The 19,106-nt window shown below is 42.4% G+C and overlaps 1 protein-coding gene across 3 annotated transcripts in view; it reads left to right on the forward strand.

Moving 5' to 3' along the window:
- The window catches only part of ANO3 (anoctamin 3), a 246,029-nt gene that overhangs the window by 82,832 nt on the left and 144,091 nt on the right, over positions 1-19,106 (forward strand). For 2 of the 3 annotated variants that reach the window (XM_072118543.1, XM_072118544.1), the window contains exons 2-3: positions 2,409-2,603; positions 19,038-19,106. The exon at positions 19,038-19,106 is cut by the window's right edge and continues 56 nt beyond it. In XM_072118543.1, the coding sequence (XP_071974644.1) occupies positions 2,409-2,603; positions 19,038-19,106 (264 nt within the window). Of the gene's footprint in view, positions 1-195; positions 308-2,408; positions 2,604-19,037 lie in introns of those variants that run through there. The other variant, XM_072118545.1, reaches the window with a different exon arrangement.

Raw genomic sequence — 19,106 nt, forward strand, 5'->3', positions numbered from 1 at the left:
ATAATTTGTTTAACCAGTTCTGACTTCATCCAGGCTTCTGCTTTATATTTAGTCTCCGGAGAGTCCTCCGCTCCCGCTGTCACCCCAAGGGTCTGTGCTTTGTCTTCTTTCACTTGTATTATTCCCCGTGATGTCATGAAGTGAATTTGCCGGCTACAGACTATATATTCTGCTCTCATTTACACTGTACACCCACTCGGATCGCATTCCCAACATTACTCCAGGCGCACAGGTCATTTCTGTGGATTTCTCCTAAAACAGCTTTACAGGAGCCGTAAGCCCAAGGATGTATGTCACCATGCGAGGGGTGAGATGTATGTCACTATACATGATGTATGTCACCATGCGAGGGGTGAAATGTATGTCACTATACATGATGTATGTCACCATGTGAGATGTATGTCACTATACATGATGTATGTCACCATGCGAGGGGTGAGATGTATGTCACTATACATGATGTATGTCACCATGCGAGGGGTGAAATGTATGTCACTATACATGATGTATGTCACCATGTGAGATGTATGTCACTATACATGATGTATGTCACCATGCGAGGGGTGAGATGTATGTCACCATGTGAGGGGTGAGATGTATGTCACTATACATGATGTATGTCACCATGCGAGGGGTGAGATGTATGTCACCATGTGAGGGGTGAGATGTATGTCACTATACATGATGTATGTCACCATGCGAGGGGTGAGATGTATGTCACTACACATGATGTATGTCACCATGTGAGGTGTGAGATGTATGTCACCATGCGAGGGGTGAGATGTATGTCACTATACATGATGTATGTCACCATGCGAGGGGTGAAATGTATGTCACTATACATGATGTATGTCACCATGTGAGATGTATGTCACTATACATGATGTATGTCACCATGCGAGGGGTGAGATGTATGTCACTATACATGATGTATGTCACCATGCGAGGGGTGAAATGTATGTCACTATACATGATGTATGTCACCATGTGAGATGTATGTCACTATACATGATGTATGTCACCATGCGAGGGGTGAGATGTATGTCACCATGTGAGATGTATGTCACTATACATGATGTATGTCACCATGCGAGGGGTGAGATGTATGTCACCATGTGAGGGGTGAGATGTATGTCACTATACATGATGTATGTCACCATGCGAGGGGTGAGATGTATGTCACTATACATGATGTATGTCACCATGTGAGGTGTGAGATGTATGTCACCATGCGAGGAGTGAGATGTATGTCACTATACATGATGTATGTCACCATGTGAGGGGTGAGATGTATGTCACCATGTGAGGGATGAGATGTATGTCACCATGTGAGGGATGAGATGTATGTCACCATGTGAGGGATGAGATGTATGTCACCATGTGAGATGTGAGATGTATGTCACCATGTGAGGGGTGAGATGTATGTCACCATGCGAGGGGTGAGATGTATGTCACTATACATGATGTATGTCACCATGTGAGGTGTGAGATGTATGTCACCATGCGAGGGGTGAGATGTATGTCACTATACATGATGTATGTCACCATGTGAGGGGTGAGATGTATGTCACCATGTGAGGGATGAGATGTATGTCACCATGTGAGGGATGAGATGTATGTCACCATGTGAGGGATGAGATGTATGTCACCATGTGAGGGATGAGATGTATGTCACCATGTGAGATGTGAGATGTATGTCACCATGTGAGGGGTGAGATGTATGTCACCATGTGAGGGGTAAGATGTATGTCCCTATACATGATGTATGTCACCATGTGAGGGATGAGATGTATGTCACCATGTGAGGGATGAGATGTATGTCACCATGTGAGGGGTGAGATGTATGTCTCCATGTGAGGGGTGAGATGTATGGCACTATTCATGATGTATGTCACCATGTGAGGTGTGAGATGTATGTCACCATGTGAGGGGTGAGATGTATGTCACCATGTGAGATGTGAGATGTATGTCACCATGTGAGGGGTGAAATGTATGTCACCATGTGAGGGGTGAGATGTATGTCACTATACATGATGTATGTCACCATGTGAGGGGTGAGATGTATGTCACCATGTGAGGGATTAGATGTATGTCACCAAGTGAGGGGTGAGATGTATGTCACCATGTGAGGGGTGAGATGTATGTCACTATTCATAATGTAAGTCACCATGTGAGGTATTAGATGTATGTCACCATGTAACGTTGGTAGGCAAGCAGTGATATACATATGTCACAAACCTTGAGATATCACCATGCAAACCACCAGGCGAGTTACCATGCAAGCAGTGGATCTCATTACAGAAGCTTTCCTTTGCTTTCTCACTACCTGTTACATTCTGCTATTTGCACTGTACAAAGACTCGCTTGACTTCTATCAAAAACCAACATTCTCGTTTTTGCTACATTAGGTATGTTCAAAAGCAAGAGTGGGACAGATAAAGAACACCAGCTGAAGCCCTCCAGGAGAAGTATGCCATGTCTAGCCCAGAGCCAAACCCACCCCCAGCATCTGAACAAGCAGTCCACCGTGCTCCAGCAGAATAAAGTCCAGCCGCAACCGGACAGCGAAGGATCCTCAGCCATCGACGTAGAGCCCCAACAAGGTAAGACTATTATTGATTTCTAACACAGTGATGGGATTCAAGGTCAGAAGACTCGAAGCTTTAGTGAGAAGGGAGGGGGGGGGGGGGGTCCTTGGAAATGATCTGAAAATGTACAGTATGATGCTCATAGCTATAGAAGTCCAATGAGTATACACAGTACCAGCTGGATATTTAATAAATTACATTATAATCACCTGGTACTGATTCCAATTCGGATAATAATTATTTATTTGCTTTTTTTATTTTTGAATGTTATTTTTGAATGTTGAATTGTGTTTTAGATCTGTTTTGTGTATGAAATGTATTTCATGTTGAATTTATAAATGAATACTTGCATCGACGACACATATTGATGTCAAAACCTACCAGTGCATAGAGGAGCGGGGCTATGTATATGTCACTATATCTAACACAGATGGCATTTATTTCTTCTCCTGTGCCAGCACTGATTGACTGCCATGTGAAGCTTCTTCTGCAGCTCGAGTTGGTATAATAAAGTATCAGAGTGCCAGCTGCTGCGAAACAATACAAAGGCTGCTGAGTTTTTCTTGTTTAAACACTGTAGGGGATGTATTATTTGTATTTTGTATTGTTAACTCCAGATTTATCACAGGAATCCGTGAAGTTTTCAAAAAGCCCCAGATTTCCGAGCGAATTCACTTAGGGTTGGCCACTTTTCATTAAATCTGTACTTGGTCTTGGGCCTTTATGCGTTCTGGTGTGTAGTGTTCATGAATTACAAGATCTGGGGTCTGAATATACTGGGGCAGATTTACTTACCCGGTCTGTTCGCGATCCAGCGGCGCGTTCTCTGCGGTGGATTCGGGTCCGGCCGGGATTCATCAAGGCATTTCCTCCGACGTCCACCAGGTGGCGCTGCTGCGCTGAAGTTCCCTGAAATGCACTGAAGTTCACGATCCTATCCTGGATGAAGGTAAGCGCTTCCCAAGCAACACAATTTCCTTTTTTAAATGCGGCAGTTTTTCCGAATCCGTCGGGTTTTCGTTTGGCCACGCCCCCGATTTCCGTCACGTGCATGCCGGTGCCGATGCGCCAAAATCCAATCGCGTGCGCCAAAATCCCGGGGCTATTCAGGTACAATCGGCGCAAATCGGAAATATTCGGGTAACACGTCGGGAAAACGCAAATCGGGCCCTTAGTAAATGACCCCCACTGTATTTAAGAGTCTTGCCTTCAGTCTTAATGAATTTAGAGTTGGTTTCTAGGGTCTGCATGAGTTTAGTGGCCAGGTCTTGGGACTTCATGAGTTTAAGGGTCTGTTTTGAGGTCTTAATAGGTTTAGATTTCTTATCTTGAGACTTAATGAATTTACAGATTTGGTCTAAAGTCTCATTTCCTTGAGGAAGCGTCAGCAAAGCGTATGTCTGGGTCCAGTGGTGGTGGTCTCTGGGGTCCCTGGTGCATACAGCAATAGGCCACTTGTTGGTGGATAATACATTTTTAAAAATCCAATATGATGATTGGGTGTATTCATATCTGGATGATACTTACCCATGTTATGGGACCGGCCCCCACCACATTTTGTTATTGGTGATTTTAGATGTTTTTGAATACCTTGTTATTGATTAATTAAGTTTCATTATATTTTTATTGAATTTTGGATTGATTCCTTGTATATTTCATTTAGATTAAAAGTATGGTCTTGGGGCTTTAAAGTGAGATCTCAGTGGGGCTCATTTACTTACACGTCCGGAGTTGTTCACCGAGAGTGCATTATCCGACGATAATGCGCATCTGCCGCGATTTGTGTGCCCATTATCCTGCATGTGACTCTCAGGTCCGACGGAGTTCACCTTCTTCTTTCCGGTGTATTTAAGTGCATTGGATGCAACACAATTTGAATGTTGAATCCCACGCTCAGTCCGAATCAGTCGGATTATCCGACGGTACGCCTCCGATTTCTGTCGTATGAAAGCCAGTGCAGCTGCGCCAAAATCCAATTGTGTGCGACACAATCCCCTGCTAAATACCCGTCAAGGCCGTGCAATCCCCAAAAATGTTGGAAAATCCGACTAAAATGCGTCCGCAGATCCTTAGTAAATAAGCCCCAATAAGTTTGAGGGTCTTGTCTTGAGTCTGAATCTTGTTTAATGAATTTAGAAGTTTGGTCTAGAGTATACATAAGTTCAGGCTTTTAGCCTTTGGTCTGGTCTGGGATGTGAATGAGCTAAGGGGTCTGGTCTTATATCTCAATGGGGGTCATTTACTAAGGGCCTGATTCGTGTTTTCCCGACGTGTTACTCGAATATTTCCGATTTTGTGCCGATTTTCCCTGAATTGCCCCGGGTTTTTGGCGCACGCGATCGGATTGTGGCGCATCGGCGCCGGCATGCACGCAACGAAAATCGGAGGGCGTGGCCGAACGAATACCCGACAGATTCGGAGAAACCGCCGCATTTAAAAAAAAAGTGTCACGGGACATGCGCTTACCTTCACCCGGCAATGGATTGTGAACTTCGGGGACCTTGGCGGACTTAGCGACTCCTGGTGGACGTCGGAGGAACTGCCTTAGTGAATCGCCGGAAGACCCGAATCCACCGCAGAGAACGCGCCGCCGGATCGCGAATGGACCGGGTTAAGTAAATCTGCCCCAATGAGTTCAAATGTATGATTTTGGGTCTTAATAAGTAAGAGGTTTTGATTTCCTACTTAGAAGTCATATTACATTATGAAATTAAGAGTTCTTCAAACTTTGTAAAATATTTATCTGATGACATCGGTTCTTTGGATATTTAGCTTGGATTTTTGATCCGATAAAAAAGAACACCCATATTTCTTATATAAGAAAGTGGGGGTCATTTACTAAGGGCCCGATTTGCGTTTTCCTGACGTGTTACCCGAATATTTCCGATTTGCGTCGATTTCCCCTGAATTGCCCCGGGATTTTGGCGCACGCGATCGGATTGTGGCGCATCGGCGCTGGCATGCACGCGACGGAAATCGGGGGGCGTGGCTGAACGAAAACCCGACGGATTCGGAAAAACCGCCGCATTTAAAAAAAAAAATCTGTCGCGGAGCTGGCACTTACTTTCACTCAGCCCGGCTCGGTGAACTCCAGCGCGTTCCGATGCTTTTCAGCGCAGCAGCGCCACCTGGTGGACGGCGGAGGAACTACCTTAATGAATCCTGGCCGGACCTGAATCCAGCGCAGAGAACGCGCTGCTGGATCGCAAATGGACCGGGTAAGTAAATCTGCCCCAATGCCTTTAGTTAGTCTGTCATTCTGATACTACATACTACACTGTGGTGAACATGTAATGCTTCATTTAACCTGTGGTGGTGCTGCAGGAGAATTAAACACCTACCACTGAATTCTTCTACAGACAGTTTTTCTCTTGGGACTTTTCTAAGGGAATTTTGAAGACAAAGGAACTTTCCAAAGCAGGCAATCCCTATAAGTAGTCCAACGTGCAATGGCAACAATATTTCCATAGAGATGTCTTTAACTGTACCAATTTACAAAGATCACTAAACCCTAATCATAAAGTCATTAGACAGTTCTTTTGCTAGTATTTATGTGATATCCAATGAATTCTGTATCCTGTTTCTGCACTTTAAGTGCTCTTAATTCTTAATGGGCCGATGAGGCAGCAGTGATGCCGGAATATATATCCATGACTGCAGCCAGAATTATTTATATTGCCTTAAAAAGCATGAATTTCACTTGAAATGGCATTTGGACGAAGTAGGAGTGCGCTTTGCTATGTTCAGTCTCCACGTAAAAGCAAAGAAGCAAGAAGCAGGGTAAGTTGTGTGATCTCTGTATTGTTGCTTGTAATTAGGACGTTGCTTCACCCATCTAAATAGATTAAGGGTACAACAAGGTATATGCTTCGTTATTGATTGACAGCTATTCCTTACGAGTTCCCATACACATGCATGCCTACATTCTTCTTTGGGGAAAAGCAATTGACTATGTTTAACTCTTTTTGGAATATTGGGGGTTGAGCGGCATTAGATATTTAAGAGAAGTTAGTGACTCTCGATTGACCAACGGTGATCAACCTCCCTACCTTCTGAAAGAACCGTCTTCTCTGAAATATCTTTCCCGTTTACATAGGATACTCATGCAGCCCTGTCAAAATTGTGCAATTTTGCTAGTATGTAGACAGTAGTATGGAGACTTTAGAACGAGACATTAAGCACCACCAATGCATTGGAAATGGGACTGTTACGAGTGTGACGTTAGTGCTTCACTATTGTCAGTCATTCATTTGGGTGTGGTTTGTCCAGGAAAGTGATAAGCATACCCTAGCCCTTAGATAGACAGATGCTCGATGCTCTTGTCAGAATCTTCCTTTCACTTTCAAGTCTTGCAATAAAGAACCACCCGAGATGTAGAGTAACTGGAGATACTTCATTATGCGGAGGGAAGACGTCTCGATAGAAATGGGATTGTACACAGCACCTTTAAAGCATTATTTGGAAAAGGATCATCTGTCTGGTATGTTACCGATCAGTGACCAGCGCTTAGAAGGTCTAAGGTCTGAACAGTGTCAGACTAGGGTGGTTTGGCTAACTCGGTGAAATTTTTCTAGGCTCCAATCTTTAACATCCCCCAGGAAAAAGACCCTATCACCCACCAAATTTTTGTTGTATTCTACTGTCTCTATGAGATCTAGTATTAGGTTAAAGTCTGGGCCTACCGAAGGATCCTCTGATTCTCTGGTGGGCCAGTCTGACTCTGGACAGGAACGCTGTCCAATATAAAATCCACAGGCAATATGTTACATTATCTCAATTATATATGACTAGAGATGAGCAGACCTGAAGTTTCCATTCGGGTTTGGGTTTTGTCTCACACGCCAGGAAATATTGCTGGATTGGCGACCAAACAGCCAGTCCGGAAAATTGCCATATCTAGCTACTAGCCGTGGTTATGATTGACATGGTTGTCCCCCTGGCCAATCACTGCTATGGCTAGAAGCTAGAAGGAATCAATTTGCCGGATTGGCATTATGTCCTGATCGTGCCAGATGCGCCTAAACCCTGAACCCGAAAAGAAACGTATATATATTATATACATCTCTATATATTATACATCTCGGCTGTTATTCCTATTAGTGAACTTATTGTCATTGAATTTTCTAGAGAACCTTTAATATGGAAATTTTTAACCAATGTGTTTTTTTGGGAACTGGAAAAGCTAATTGGAATTTTATAAGATTTTCTGGATAAAGATTGCCATGCGATATTTAGAGTGTTTTAGCAACGTACAACACTGAGGATCTAGAGACTGGGAAAAAATGCAAATAAATTTGCCAGGATGGGATTAGGAAAACCACACCTCTTTAAGATAACTTGTAAGGCATATTTGCCCAGAATCCCCTAGTGGAGCATCAATGGCTATAAGTCTTCACATGCCTGCAAGGCAGCCTTAATTGGCAAAGTCTCCATTACTTCCTGATCCAGAGACTGCACAGTCCTACTAAGTAGATGACATAGTATGACCTCTAACATAAAAAATAGTCACAATCACTCGATTGAAGAAGATCTACAAGACCAGTAATACACTTGAAGGAAGCTGCTTCACCATGAACCATTTGGCTTTCCGCTGCCGTAGTGAAGCCGCTAATGTAACATCGCCCTCCAATCTTGTAATAAATTCTTTCTTGCGGTAATTCTATGTCAACGAGTTGCCTATAATTACAATGTTGTAGACAGATCCCTAATTACATTTGACTAATTCTACTTAAAGGCAATTAGATACAAAAGCAAACAAAAGGGAGAAAATAATTGTGATCATCTATGTATTGGCGCTCACCCTGAGAAGTTGTAGCAGTTATCGGGGGAGTAGATGGTTAAATATTACTTCAAACTGAATTCATATTCATAGAATGTTTGGGAACAGGAGGAAATAATTATTCATATTTCTAAAAAGAAGGCTGTTTACATCAACTTTGGTCGAAACTTTTAGTTTTTAGATATTGCTTCTTCTGGAACAACGATTCTAAACTCCTAGGATTAAAGCCGGTAGCTTCCTGGCACGGTCCACCGGCTTCCCCATGGCTGTATAAACTGCCTGGTTCAGTTCCCCATCCTCTTTTCTTGGTGCCCCTCCATCTGTACTCTCATACGGCATCTACAGAAACTCTGAAATTTAAAGGACCAAAGTTCCTTCAACAAAAATGCCCCCAGCAAGTTCTTGACAGACCTTGTTATTAAACACCTCCTTCGCCTACAGGTAGGTATATATGGTTTTGGTGTTTTCCAATTCCTAAACCGTTTGCAGATAACTCTGAATGCTATTGACAATTCTCCATTTGACCTACTGTTGTTTTGTACTGGTGTCTACTAAAGAACCTGGACCAGATGCCACCATTACTGGGTCTTCTGTTCAGGAAATCCATCAAAATCCATGATGATAAACCAGGGACACTTCCTCGAAGATCCTGGCACCATGATTGTGGGAATCTTCTTATATTTGTTATCTATGACCTCCGTCCTTCTAAAATCAACTTTAAAAATTTTGCTAATGATTCTGAAGGGCTCTGGGGGCGTAACCAGAGCTTTTCTGTGCTGCAGCTTCACGGACTGTTGCAGAAGCACTTCCCCCCCTCCCACTTTTTGAGATTACATCATACCGAGGAATGGGGAAAGTGCTGAGGAAGCTAAGGCGAGATGGAGACTACACCACATAGGGACTCTGACTATGCCACCAGAGCCCTTCAGGCGTATTATCATAATTTACAAAGTTGATTTTAGAAGGAAGGAGGCCATGGATGACAAATATAAGAAGATTACCACAGTCACAGTTCCTGAATCTATGAGTAAGTGTCTTGGGTTATCATGATGGATTTTGGCAACTAAAATATAAAAATGCTGTACTTCATGTTGTGGTTGGCTTATTACTTAATACCCAGTTTCGGTAGTAGATATTCACATTATCAAAAATTTTGTCTCAACACTATCAAGACTTCCTTTCATCAATTCCCCAAATGAATATTGACAAGATGAAATAATTCCCAAAGCCTTTAGCTTGGATTATTCTTCTTGGCATGGCTTCAAAATTTCAGGCATTATATGGATCAGTTTCCTAGAACTTGACTGGTGCAGAACCTTTGTAATTTCATAAAGGCAAACGCTGAGACAAATCCTGCAAGACATCTTTCAATTATGTTGCACCTTAGGTCGATGGGATACTAGATGCCCCTGGTGTTTCATGTATATTTTAGGCAGGACTATCACACGCGCAAGCTGCATGCAACTTTAACTCTTTATTAACCAATTCCCGGTACTCCCCCCTGGAAAATCTCTGCAGTCCCACTGACTTTGGACTTTGTATGTAAGATGGCGGCTGATGGCTGGTTTAAGCAGCAGCATTTTTTTATTTATTAAATTATTTTTATTCCATCCCCTTTTAAAAATGGTTGGAACACTATACAAGCTCTTATACCCTCATCCTCATAGACTGTAAGCTCTTGTGTCACCCCCCCATCCTCATAGACTGAAAGCTCTTGTGTCACCCCTTCATGCTTATAGACTGTAAGCTCTTGTGTCACCCCTCATCCTCATAGGCTGTAAGCTCTTGTGTCACCCCCTCATCCTCATAGACTGTAAGCTCTACTGTAACCCCCTCATTCTCATAGACTGTAAGCTCTTGTGTCACCCCTTCATCCTCATAGACTGTAAGCTCTTGCGTCACCCCCTCATCCTCATAGAATGTAAGCTCTTGTGTCACCCCCTCATCCTCACAGACTGTAAGCTCTTGTGTCACCCCCTCATCCTCATAGACTGTAAGCTCCTGTGTCACCTCCTCATCCTCATAGACTGTAAGCTCTTGTGTCACCTCCTCATCCTCATAGACTGTAAGCTCCTGTGTCACCTCCTCATCCCCATAGACTGTAAGCTCTTGTGTCACCCCTCATCCTCATAGACTGTAAGCTCTTGTGTCACCTCCTCATCCTCATAGACTGTAAGCTCTTGTGTCACCTCCTCATCCTCATAGACTGTAAGCTCTTGTGTCACCCCCTCATCCTCATAGACTGTAAGATCTTGTGTCACCTCCTCATCCTCATAGACTGTAAGCTCTTGTGTCACCCCTTATCCTCATAGACTGTAAGCTCTTGTGTCACCCCCTCATCCTCATAGACTGTAAGCTCTTGTGTCACCCCCTCATCCTCATAGACTGTAAGCTCTGGTGTCACCTCCTCATCCTCATAGACTGTAAGCTCTTGTCACCCCCCTCATCCTCATAGACTGTAAGCTCTTATGTCACCCCTCATCCTCATAGACTGTAAGCTCTTGTGTCACCCCCTCATCCTCATAGACTGTAAGTAAGCTCTTGTGTTACCACCCCCTCATCCCCATAGACTGTAAGCTCTTGTGTCACCCCTTCATCCTCATAGACTGTAAGCTCTTGTCGTCGTCCCCCTCATCCTCATAGACTGTAGGCTCTTGTGTCACCCCCTCATCCTCATAGACTGTAAGCTCTTGTGCCAGCCCTTCATCCTCATAGACTGTAAGCTCTTGTGTCACCCCCTCATCCTCATAGACTGTAAGCTCTTGTGTCACCTCCTCATCTTCATAGACTGTAAGCTCTTGTGTCACCCCCTCATCCTCATAGACTGTAAGCTCTTGTGTCACCCCCTCATCTTCATAGACTGTAAGCTCTTGTGCCAGCCCTTCATCCTCATAGACTGTAAGCTCTTGTGTCACCCCCTCATCCTCATAGACTGTAAGCTCTTGTGTCACCTCCTCATAGACTGTAAGCTCTTGTGTCACCCCTTTATCCTCATAGACTGTAAGCTCTTGTGTCACCCCCTCATCCTTATAGACTGTAAGCTCTTGTGTCACCCCCTCATCCTTATAGACTGTAAGCTCTTGTGTCACCCCCTCATCCTCATAGACTGTAAACTCTTGTGAGCAGGGCTATCACTCCTTTTGTTTAACATGACTGTTGTGTTGAGTGTTGTTGACACTCCTCACCCCATAAATATAACATTTTAATGTAAAATACTTTCAAAAGTGTTGTCTAAGGTCCTTTACACAGTGATATTTGGTAAATATACCCCATATATGTACCTGATCACATAAAATCACTTCTACTTCATGGCTTTGATTTCATGTGATCAGATACATGCATCGGGTAGATTTTGCAAATGCAACTGGGTAAAGGACCTTAGATGACATCACTCTGGTCACGTGACACTAAGTGCTGAATGATAAGAAGGAGGCAGGAGCTACTGGACTTGGCGAAGCAGGACATGTCCCCTCATACTCTTGCCGGATCTGGCTAAATGCCAGGTGAGATAACAAAGTTCATTTTATGGGGATGTGAGGGAAACAATTTTTAGCAATAAGAAGGGTGCTAACCAGTTAATAACCAGTTAATATGGCTGTATGGAAACCTGTCCCTAGCTGTATGTGTGAAATATAGGTAACATTTTATAATATGGTAACATTTAATCATATGGTGATGACCTTGTATATATAGCTATGGGTTACCTAATAACATACGGTAATCTTTCTAATGGTCGTATTATACCTAGACCAGAAACTTTGACTAGGGGACAACCTCTAAGCCTAGAGCAAAGAAGATTCCACCATGATTATAGAGAGATGCTATGGATTTTGATTGGGATTTTAGATGAGGTCAAATGGGACCTGGATGCCTTTCTTGAAATTAAAATATCATATTATGGTAACTAGACTTTTTGGGAAGAGGCATTGATCCAGAAGTTGAGATATTTGTAATTGAGAAGGATTGGACCATTGGAATCCATTGGCCCATCAATACTGGATCCTGTAGATACAGCAGAAGTCAACCAAATTTGGAGGCCAAGTGTTCTATTTCTTGAAAGATGATGAAAGAATAAATATATCTTCTAGGTCCAAGGAACCACAGACAATATTGTGAACAGCCTTGGCCCACTAAAGGATCCTCTGAAGGAGATTGCTGGGTGCAACCCCCGGTCCCATAGACCTTGAATGGGATTGCATTGGACGACCACTTTATTTTCCATAATGGGGGGGGCTTGGAATTTCAGTTTTACTAACCTTCAGGGTCTCAACACGCCAGATTCTATTGATTATATAAGGATCAACTATTTATTGCCTAAGTGATACACAATTTTCAAGGAAGAACCCTTTAAATATTGTATTTGCTGATTCTCCCTCTGGATCTCTTCCATCTGGTCTTGTAAAATTCCCATTACCTTGCATCTCTGTGATAGAAACTAATGCAGCAAATATTATGTGCCAGATTATAGCACTATAGGAATCTGACTGTGCGTTTTATTATATCATGAGTTTCAAATATATATATATATATATATATATATATATATATATATACTGATAGAGAAAGTTTTGCTAGTGGGAAGGTGGGAAAGTTTTGCTAGTGGGAAGGTGGTCATGTAGCAGATTAAAGAGGACCAGTGATGCAGGCACATATCTTGTTTAATCCCTGAGCTGAGTGGTTTTGCTGAAAAAACTATTATAAAATTATGATAATGAAGCTCTGTCACTCCTTTGCCTTGCCCGGCACTTTTCCTCTCACATTAGTTATGCACTGCACCAGAGGATGATGTAATCACTGTGTTGTGCCTGACAGGCAGAATTAATCAATCACTGCACCATCCCCCAGATGCTGTGTATCCATCCAGCTCAGGTTGGAGTCAACAAGCTCAGGTTGATTAGTCCTGTCTGGACAGTTCAGGAAGCTCTGTGTAATGTGTTTATCAATGGCAGGCTGAAGCAATCCAGCTTTCCCAAGGTCCTGAATGTTATAATAGTTTTTTCAGCAAATACACTCAGATTAAACAAGATATGTTTCTGCATCAGTGTAGCTACAGCATTCTCAAGGTATGTTTACACCCCAGAGTTCTTAAAGAACTCAGTTCTGTTATTGCTGTACCACTGTCTAACATCTTCAGGGATTCCGTAATGTCTGGTGTGGTGCCAAGTGACTGGCGCAAGGCAAATGTGGTGCCAATATATAAAAAGGGCTCTAGAACTTCGCCAGGCAATTACAGGCCTGTAAGCTTAACTTCCATTGTGGGGAAAGTATTGGAAGGGTTAGTAAAAGACTACATACTGGAGTATGTGACATCAAATAGAATAATAAGTGATAGCCAGCATGGGTTTACTAAGAATAGAAGTTGTCAAACTAACCTTATCTGCTTTTATGAAGAGGTGAGCAGATGCCTGGATGGAGGAGCAGCTGTGGATATTGTGTTCTTGGACTTTGCAAAGGCATTTGACACTGTCCCTCATAGACGCCTGATGGGTAAAATTAGGGCTATTGGTTTGGCAGAAATAATTTGCAATTGGATTGAAAACTGGCTGAAGGATCGTATCCAGAGAGTTGTGGTCAATGATTCATACTCGGAATGGTCACCAGTTATGAGTGGTGTACCTCAGGGTTCTGTGCTTGGCCCACTACTTTTTAATATATTTATTAATGATATAGAGGTAGGAATTAATAGCACCGTGTCTATTTTTGCAGATGACACCAAACTGTGTAGTGTAATACAGTCTATGGAGGATGCTCATAGGCTGCAGGGTGACTTGGACAGACTGAATGTTTGGTCATCCACTTGGCAAATGAGGTTTAATGTGGATAAATGTAAGGTTATGCACCTGGGGGCCAATAATCCAAAGGCAAAATATGTCCTTGGGGGAGTAAATCTGGGAGAGTCCCTTGTTGAGAGGGACCTGGGGGTACTAGTAGATCATAAATTGAATAACAGCATGCAATGTCAATCAGCTGCCTCTAAAGCTAGTAGGATCTTGTCATGTATCAAAAGTGGAATGGACTCTCGTGATAGGGATGTAATATTACCACTATACAACGCATTGGTTCGGCCACACCTGGAATATGCTGTTCAGTTCTGGGCACCGGTCCATAAAAAGGATGCCCTGGAGCTGGAGAGGGTTCAACGTAGAGCCACAAAAATGATAAGGGGTATGGAGGGTCTTAGTTATGAGGAAAGATTAAAACAACTAGATTTATTTAGTCTGGAAAAGAGACGACTACGAGGGGACATGATTAATTTATTTAAATATATGAATGGTCCATACAAAAAATATGGTGGTAAGTTGTTTCAGATTAGATCAAATCAAAAGACGAGGGGGCACTGTCTCCGTTTGGAGAAAACAAGGTTTAATCACCAGAAGCGACAGGGCTTTTTTACTATGAAAACTGTCAATCTGTGGAATAGCCTGCCTCAGGCGCTGGTCACAGCAGGGACAGCAGAGAGCTTCAAGAAGGGTCTAGATGCCTTTTTACACCTAAATAACATTGATGGTTATGTTATATAGGATTGTTTCCCCTAAATCCCTTCCTCATCCAATCCCTTCCCTTCCTTGGTTGAACTTGATGGACAAGTGTCTTTTTTCAACCGTATAAACTATGAAACTATGAAACTATGATGCATGAAATCAAATGGTAGATTTCCTTTAAAAATCAATTGCCACAATCAGATCTGTAATATCTCCTGTGGTTCGGAAGTTATAAACGCAGAGATTCTCCATAAAATCTTATGCAGGTTCATAACACTTGGATCCAGCACCTTTAGTTCTGTGTTAAGCACCACAGAAAACATGGACCACATTCCTGCTTGTTATTACTTTCACGCGTTTTGAGTCAATTCTGAGTCTTCTTTGATATGTTAAATGTAGGGACGATTGGACCTGAACCTTCAATGTTTGGGTCTTTTCCCAAACCAGGACTTCAGCAAGAAGTCCGGGTTCTGGTCCGGTGTCACTTGAGGAGATGAGCGCTTGTGTTCAGGTTCGGTACTCAGATAGGACCTTCAGGTTTGGGTTCAACCGAAACTGAATCTTAACAGGTCAACTCATCCCTAGTTACATGACCACCATCCCATTGGAAACAGTTGCCCTTTGTCCAATATGGCTGCTTTCATGATGACACAGCCTCAAAGATAGACCCCCACACCCATGACCTCCTGGAGTACAGATTTCATGTATTTTTCTCCCATAAAACACGACTGTAATTCCTAACAGCTCCGCCTGTCACCACATGAGTGAAAAATGGATCAGGGTCAATGCAGGGTTCAGGAATATGTATTGATTGCAGATTTATGGATTCATAATTTATTTCAAGGCTTCCTACATGTGTCATAGAATGATCAGTGTCCTTGAAGTTTCACTTATTATCAAATTCACTTTTGGTTTCACTTGTGAAATGCGCAGTCTTCTCAGCTTATCAGCGAACAAAGAAAAATCAGTCCCCAGCTACTCAGCATTGTGTATTCTCATTTCAATATTTCTAGACTTTTTTTTTATTGCTTGCTGCTTCTGCGTTTCTGTTTTTGTACTGAGAAGCTGGAAAAAAAAATTCCACTACATTAACTACTAGCTTTAGATCCCGGCATTGCCTGGGATGGTAAATAACGACTCTTAGCTATAACAAAATAGAATGGGTTAACAATAAATATTTTATGTATATCTATCTCTTTCTCTGACTGTCTCTCTCTCTCTGACTGTCTCTGTGTCTCCCTGTCTCTGACTGTTTCTGTCTCTGAGTGTCTCTGTCTAGCTGTCTCTGGCTGTCTCTGTCACTGAACATCTCAGTCTCTTTCTTTCACTCTCTCTGTCTGTCTCTGATTGTCTCTGTTTTGACTGTCTCTGACTGTATCTGTCTCCAACAGTCTCTTACTGTTTCTGTTTCTAAGTGCCTCTGCCTGTGTCTATCTGTCTCTGACAGTCTCTGTTCCCAAACGTCTTTTACAGTCTCTCTCAGTGACTGTCTTTGACTATCTTTGTCTCCGACTGCCTCTGAGTGTCTCTGGTTGTCTGTTTCTGAATGTCTTTCTTCGACTGTCTCTGTTTCTGTCTTTGACTGGCTGTAACTGTCTCTGACTGTCTCTGACCGTTTCTCTCTCTGATTCTCTCAACTGTCTCTGTGTCTGACTGTACCTGTCTTTGATCTACTCTTTCTCTGACTGTCTTTCTGTGTGACAGTCTCTGTCTCTGACTTTCTTTGACTTTGACTGTCTCTTTCTCTGTCTGTTTCTGTCTCTGAGTGTCTCTGACTGTCTCTGTCTCTGATTGTTACTGTCTCTGCCTGTCTCCGACCATTTCTGTCTCTGAGTGTCGCTGAGTGTCTCTGTCTATCTGTCTCTGACTGTCTCTGTCTATCTTTGACTCCGGCTTTCTCTGACTGTCTCTGTCTGACTGCCTCTGTCTGTTTCTGTCTCCAGCTGTCTCTGTCTGTAGTCGACATCCGTTTTTCTCTTACTGTCTCTGACTCTGACCATCTCTGTCTCTGAGTGTCTTTGACTGTCTTTGTCTCTCACTTATCAGAAGTGTCTGTGAGCAAAACTGTTCTAGTTGCCCATAGCAACCAATCAGAGCTGTTTATAAAATTACAGCTGAGCTCTGATTGGTTTCCATGGGCAACTAGAACAGTTTCACCTTAGACATTTCTGCTAATTCTCTGTATCCCTATTATATCACACATAAGCTGTCTTATATTGCCTATAGTAACCAATCAAAGCTCAGAGCTCATATTTATGTCCTGTGAATTTTTGCTCAAAACTGAGTCTATGACGTTCCCTGACTCACAGAGAGAGACTGTGCAAAATTTGGGGATTGTAAACGCAATGGTGCAGATTCCTTCAGAGGACATACATACAGACACATACATACATACACACACACACATACATACATACACACATAAATACATACATACACATACATACACACCTACACACACATATATATATACACACACATACATACATACACACATAAATACATACATACACATACATACACACCTACATACATACACACACACACACACATACACACCTACATACATACACACACACACACACACATATATATATATATATATATATATATATATATATACACATATATATACATACATACATACACACCTACATACACACACACACACATATATATATATATATATATATATATACACACATACACATACATACATACATACACAAACACACACATACATTCAGCTTTATATAGTAGAAAATATCTATTCACGGAAAATCAGGACGTGAAGGGCGTCATGTGTAGCTGTAAACAGGATTGCATCTCCAAGACTTTTGAAGTTGAACTTCATTCTCTACGCAGTAATCTCATCCATTTCTTTTTTTAAAGCAATGATTATTTTTGGCTTTGTTGACTAAGAACGGAATTAGGTTTTCAAGGAACGGGTCTGTGGCCATGGCAGTGGAGGTGTTGATGAGTCTTGTTTTACCTGATTGCACACCGGGGACCATAAATAAGGCACAGGGGTAATGACTCCAGATGCATCATTTGGTGGTTAGTCAGGATTCCCCCGGTTGTGGAGCTCGGGGACTGTGGTTTTTCCACACCGTCTATCATGATAAGTATATTAATGGAGTATTATCCCAGAGGGGCTCGCTACAAAGGGGAATTATAGGGACCGCAGACCAAAAACAGGTAAAGGTCAAAGCAAATAGTCGTCAAGATCATTTATAGGATGTCTATTCTCTGTGCAGAAGAAAGTATTTGCCCCTCGATCAGTATAACTTACTGTATGTGTTCCCCTAGCACTGGATAATACAGAGTAAATCCCTAATGACATTAGAAAGTTGTGTTTGATTACTAGCATATGCATAGGCAAGGTCTTTATTTGGAGATCTGTGGTGGTCCGACGTGCCGAACCTACACCAACATTAACCGACTGATTCTACAAAGTATTCAGAGCTGGAGGTGAGTTGTAATAGCACCCAACGGCCACTGCAGGCTGCATGGAGCTGTCTAATCACACTTTGCAAAAATCAGCTGATCAGTGGTGGACTCGATTGGGGTCAATGGTGGTCCCACTACTTGGGCTCCAAGCAATCAGACACCTATCCACTATCACGAGGATAGGGGATGAATGTCCTTGATGAGAGCCCAATTTTCAGTTTGGGCTGGAACAAGAGGCGACAGGGCTTTTTTAATGTCAATCTGTGGAATAGCCTGCCTCAGGCGCTGGTCACAGCAGGGACAGCAGAGAGCTTCAAGAAGGATCTAGATGCCTTTTTACACCTAAATAACATTGATGGTTATGTTATATAGAATTGTTTCCCCTAAATCCCTTCCTCATCCAATCCCTTCCCTTCCTTGGTTGAACTTCCCTTTTCAACCATATAAACTATGATACTATAATAAGATACAACAGCATTAACTCAAGAAGGCTGAAGAATTAGCAGTCATACAACAAACTCTACTACATATGTTATAATTTTTAAACAGGGTTTTATCTTTGTCTAGATTTATATTTGTGTTCCTGTGTGAAATTGGTTTAAACTGCAGTACCAGACTCAGCCTATAAAGAGGGGTGGCGCTGTTTCAGGGGAAAAAAAGCTGATTTTTTTTGTCTAGTTCTGGCACACTTAAACATTTTACAAGTATATGACATAAACGAATTTGTCCCCTACTCAGATTCCACAAGAGATACGTACACAGACGACTCGGAACATGGAACGTACGACTGCCGCACCGATCAATCGC

The sequence above is a fragment of the Engystomops pustulosus genome, chromosome 7, assembly GCF_040894005.1.
Source record: "Engystomops pustulosus chromosome 7, aEngPut4.maternal, whole genome shotgun sequence".
Taxonomy (NCBI): Eukaryota; Metazoa; Chordata; class Amphibia; order Anura; family Leptodactylidae; genus Engystomops; species Engystomops pustulosus.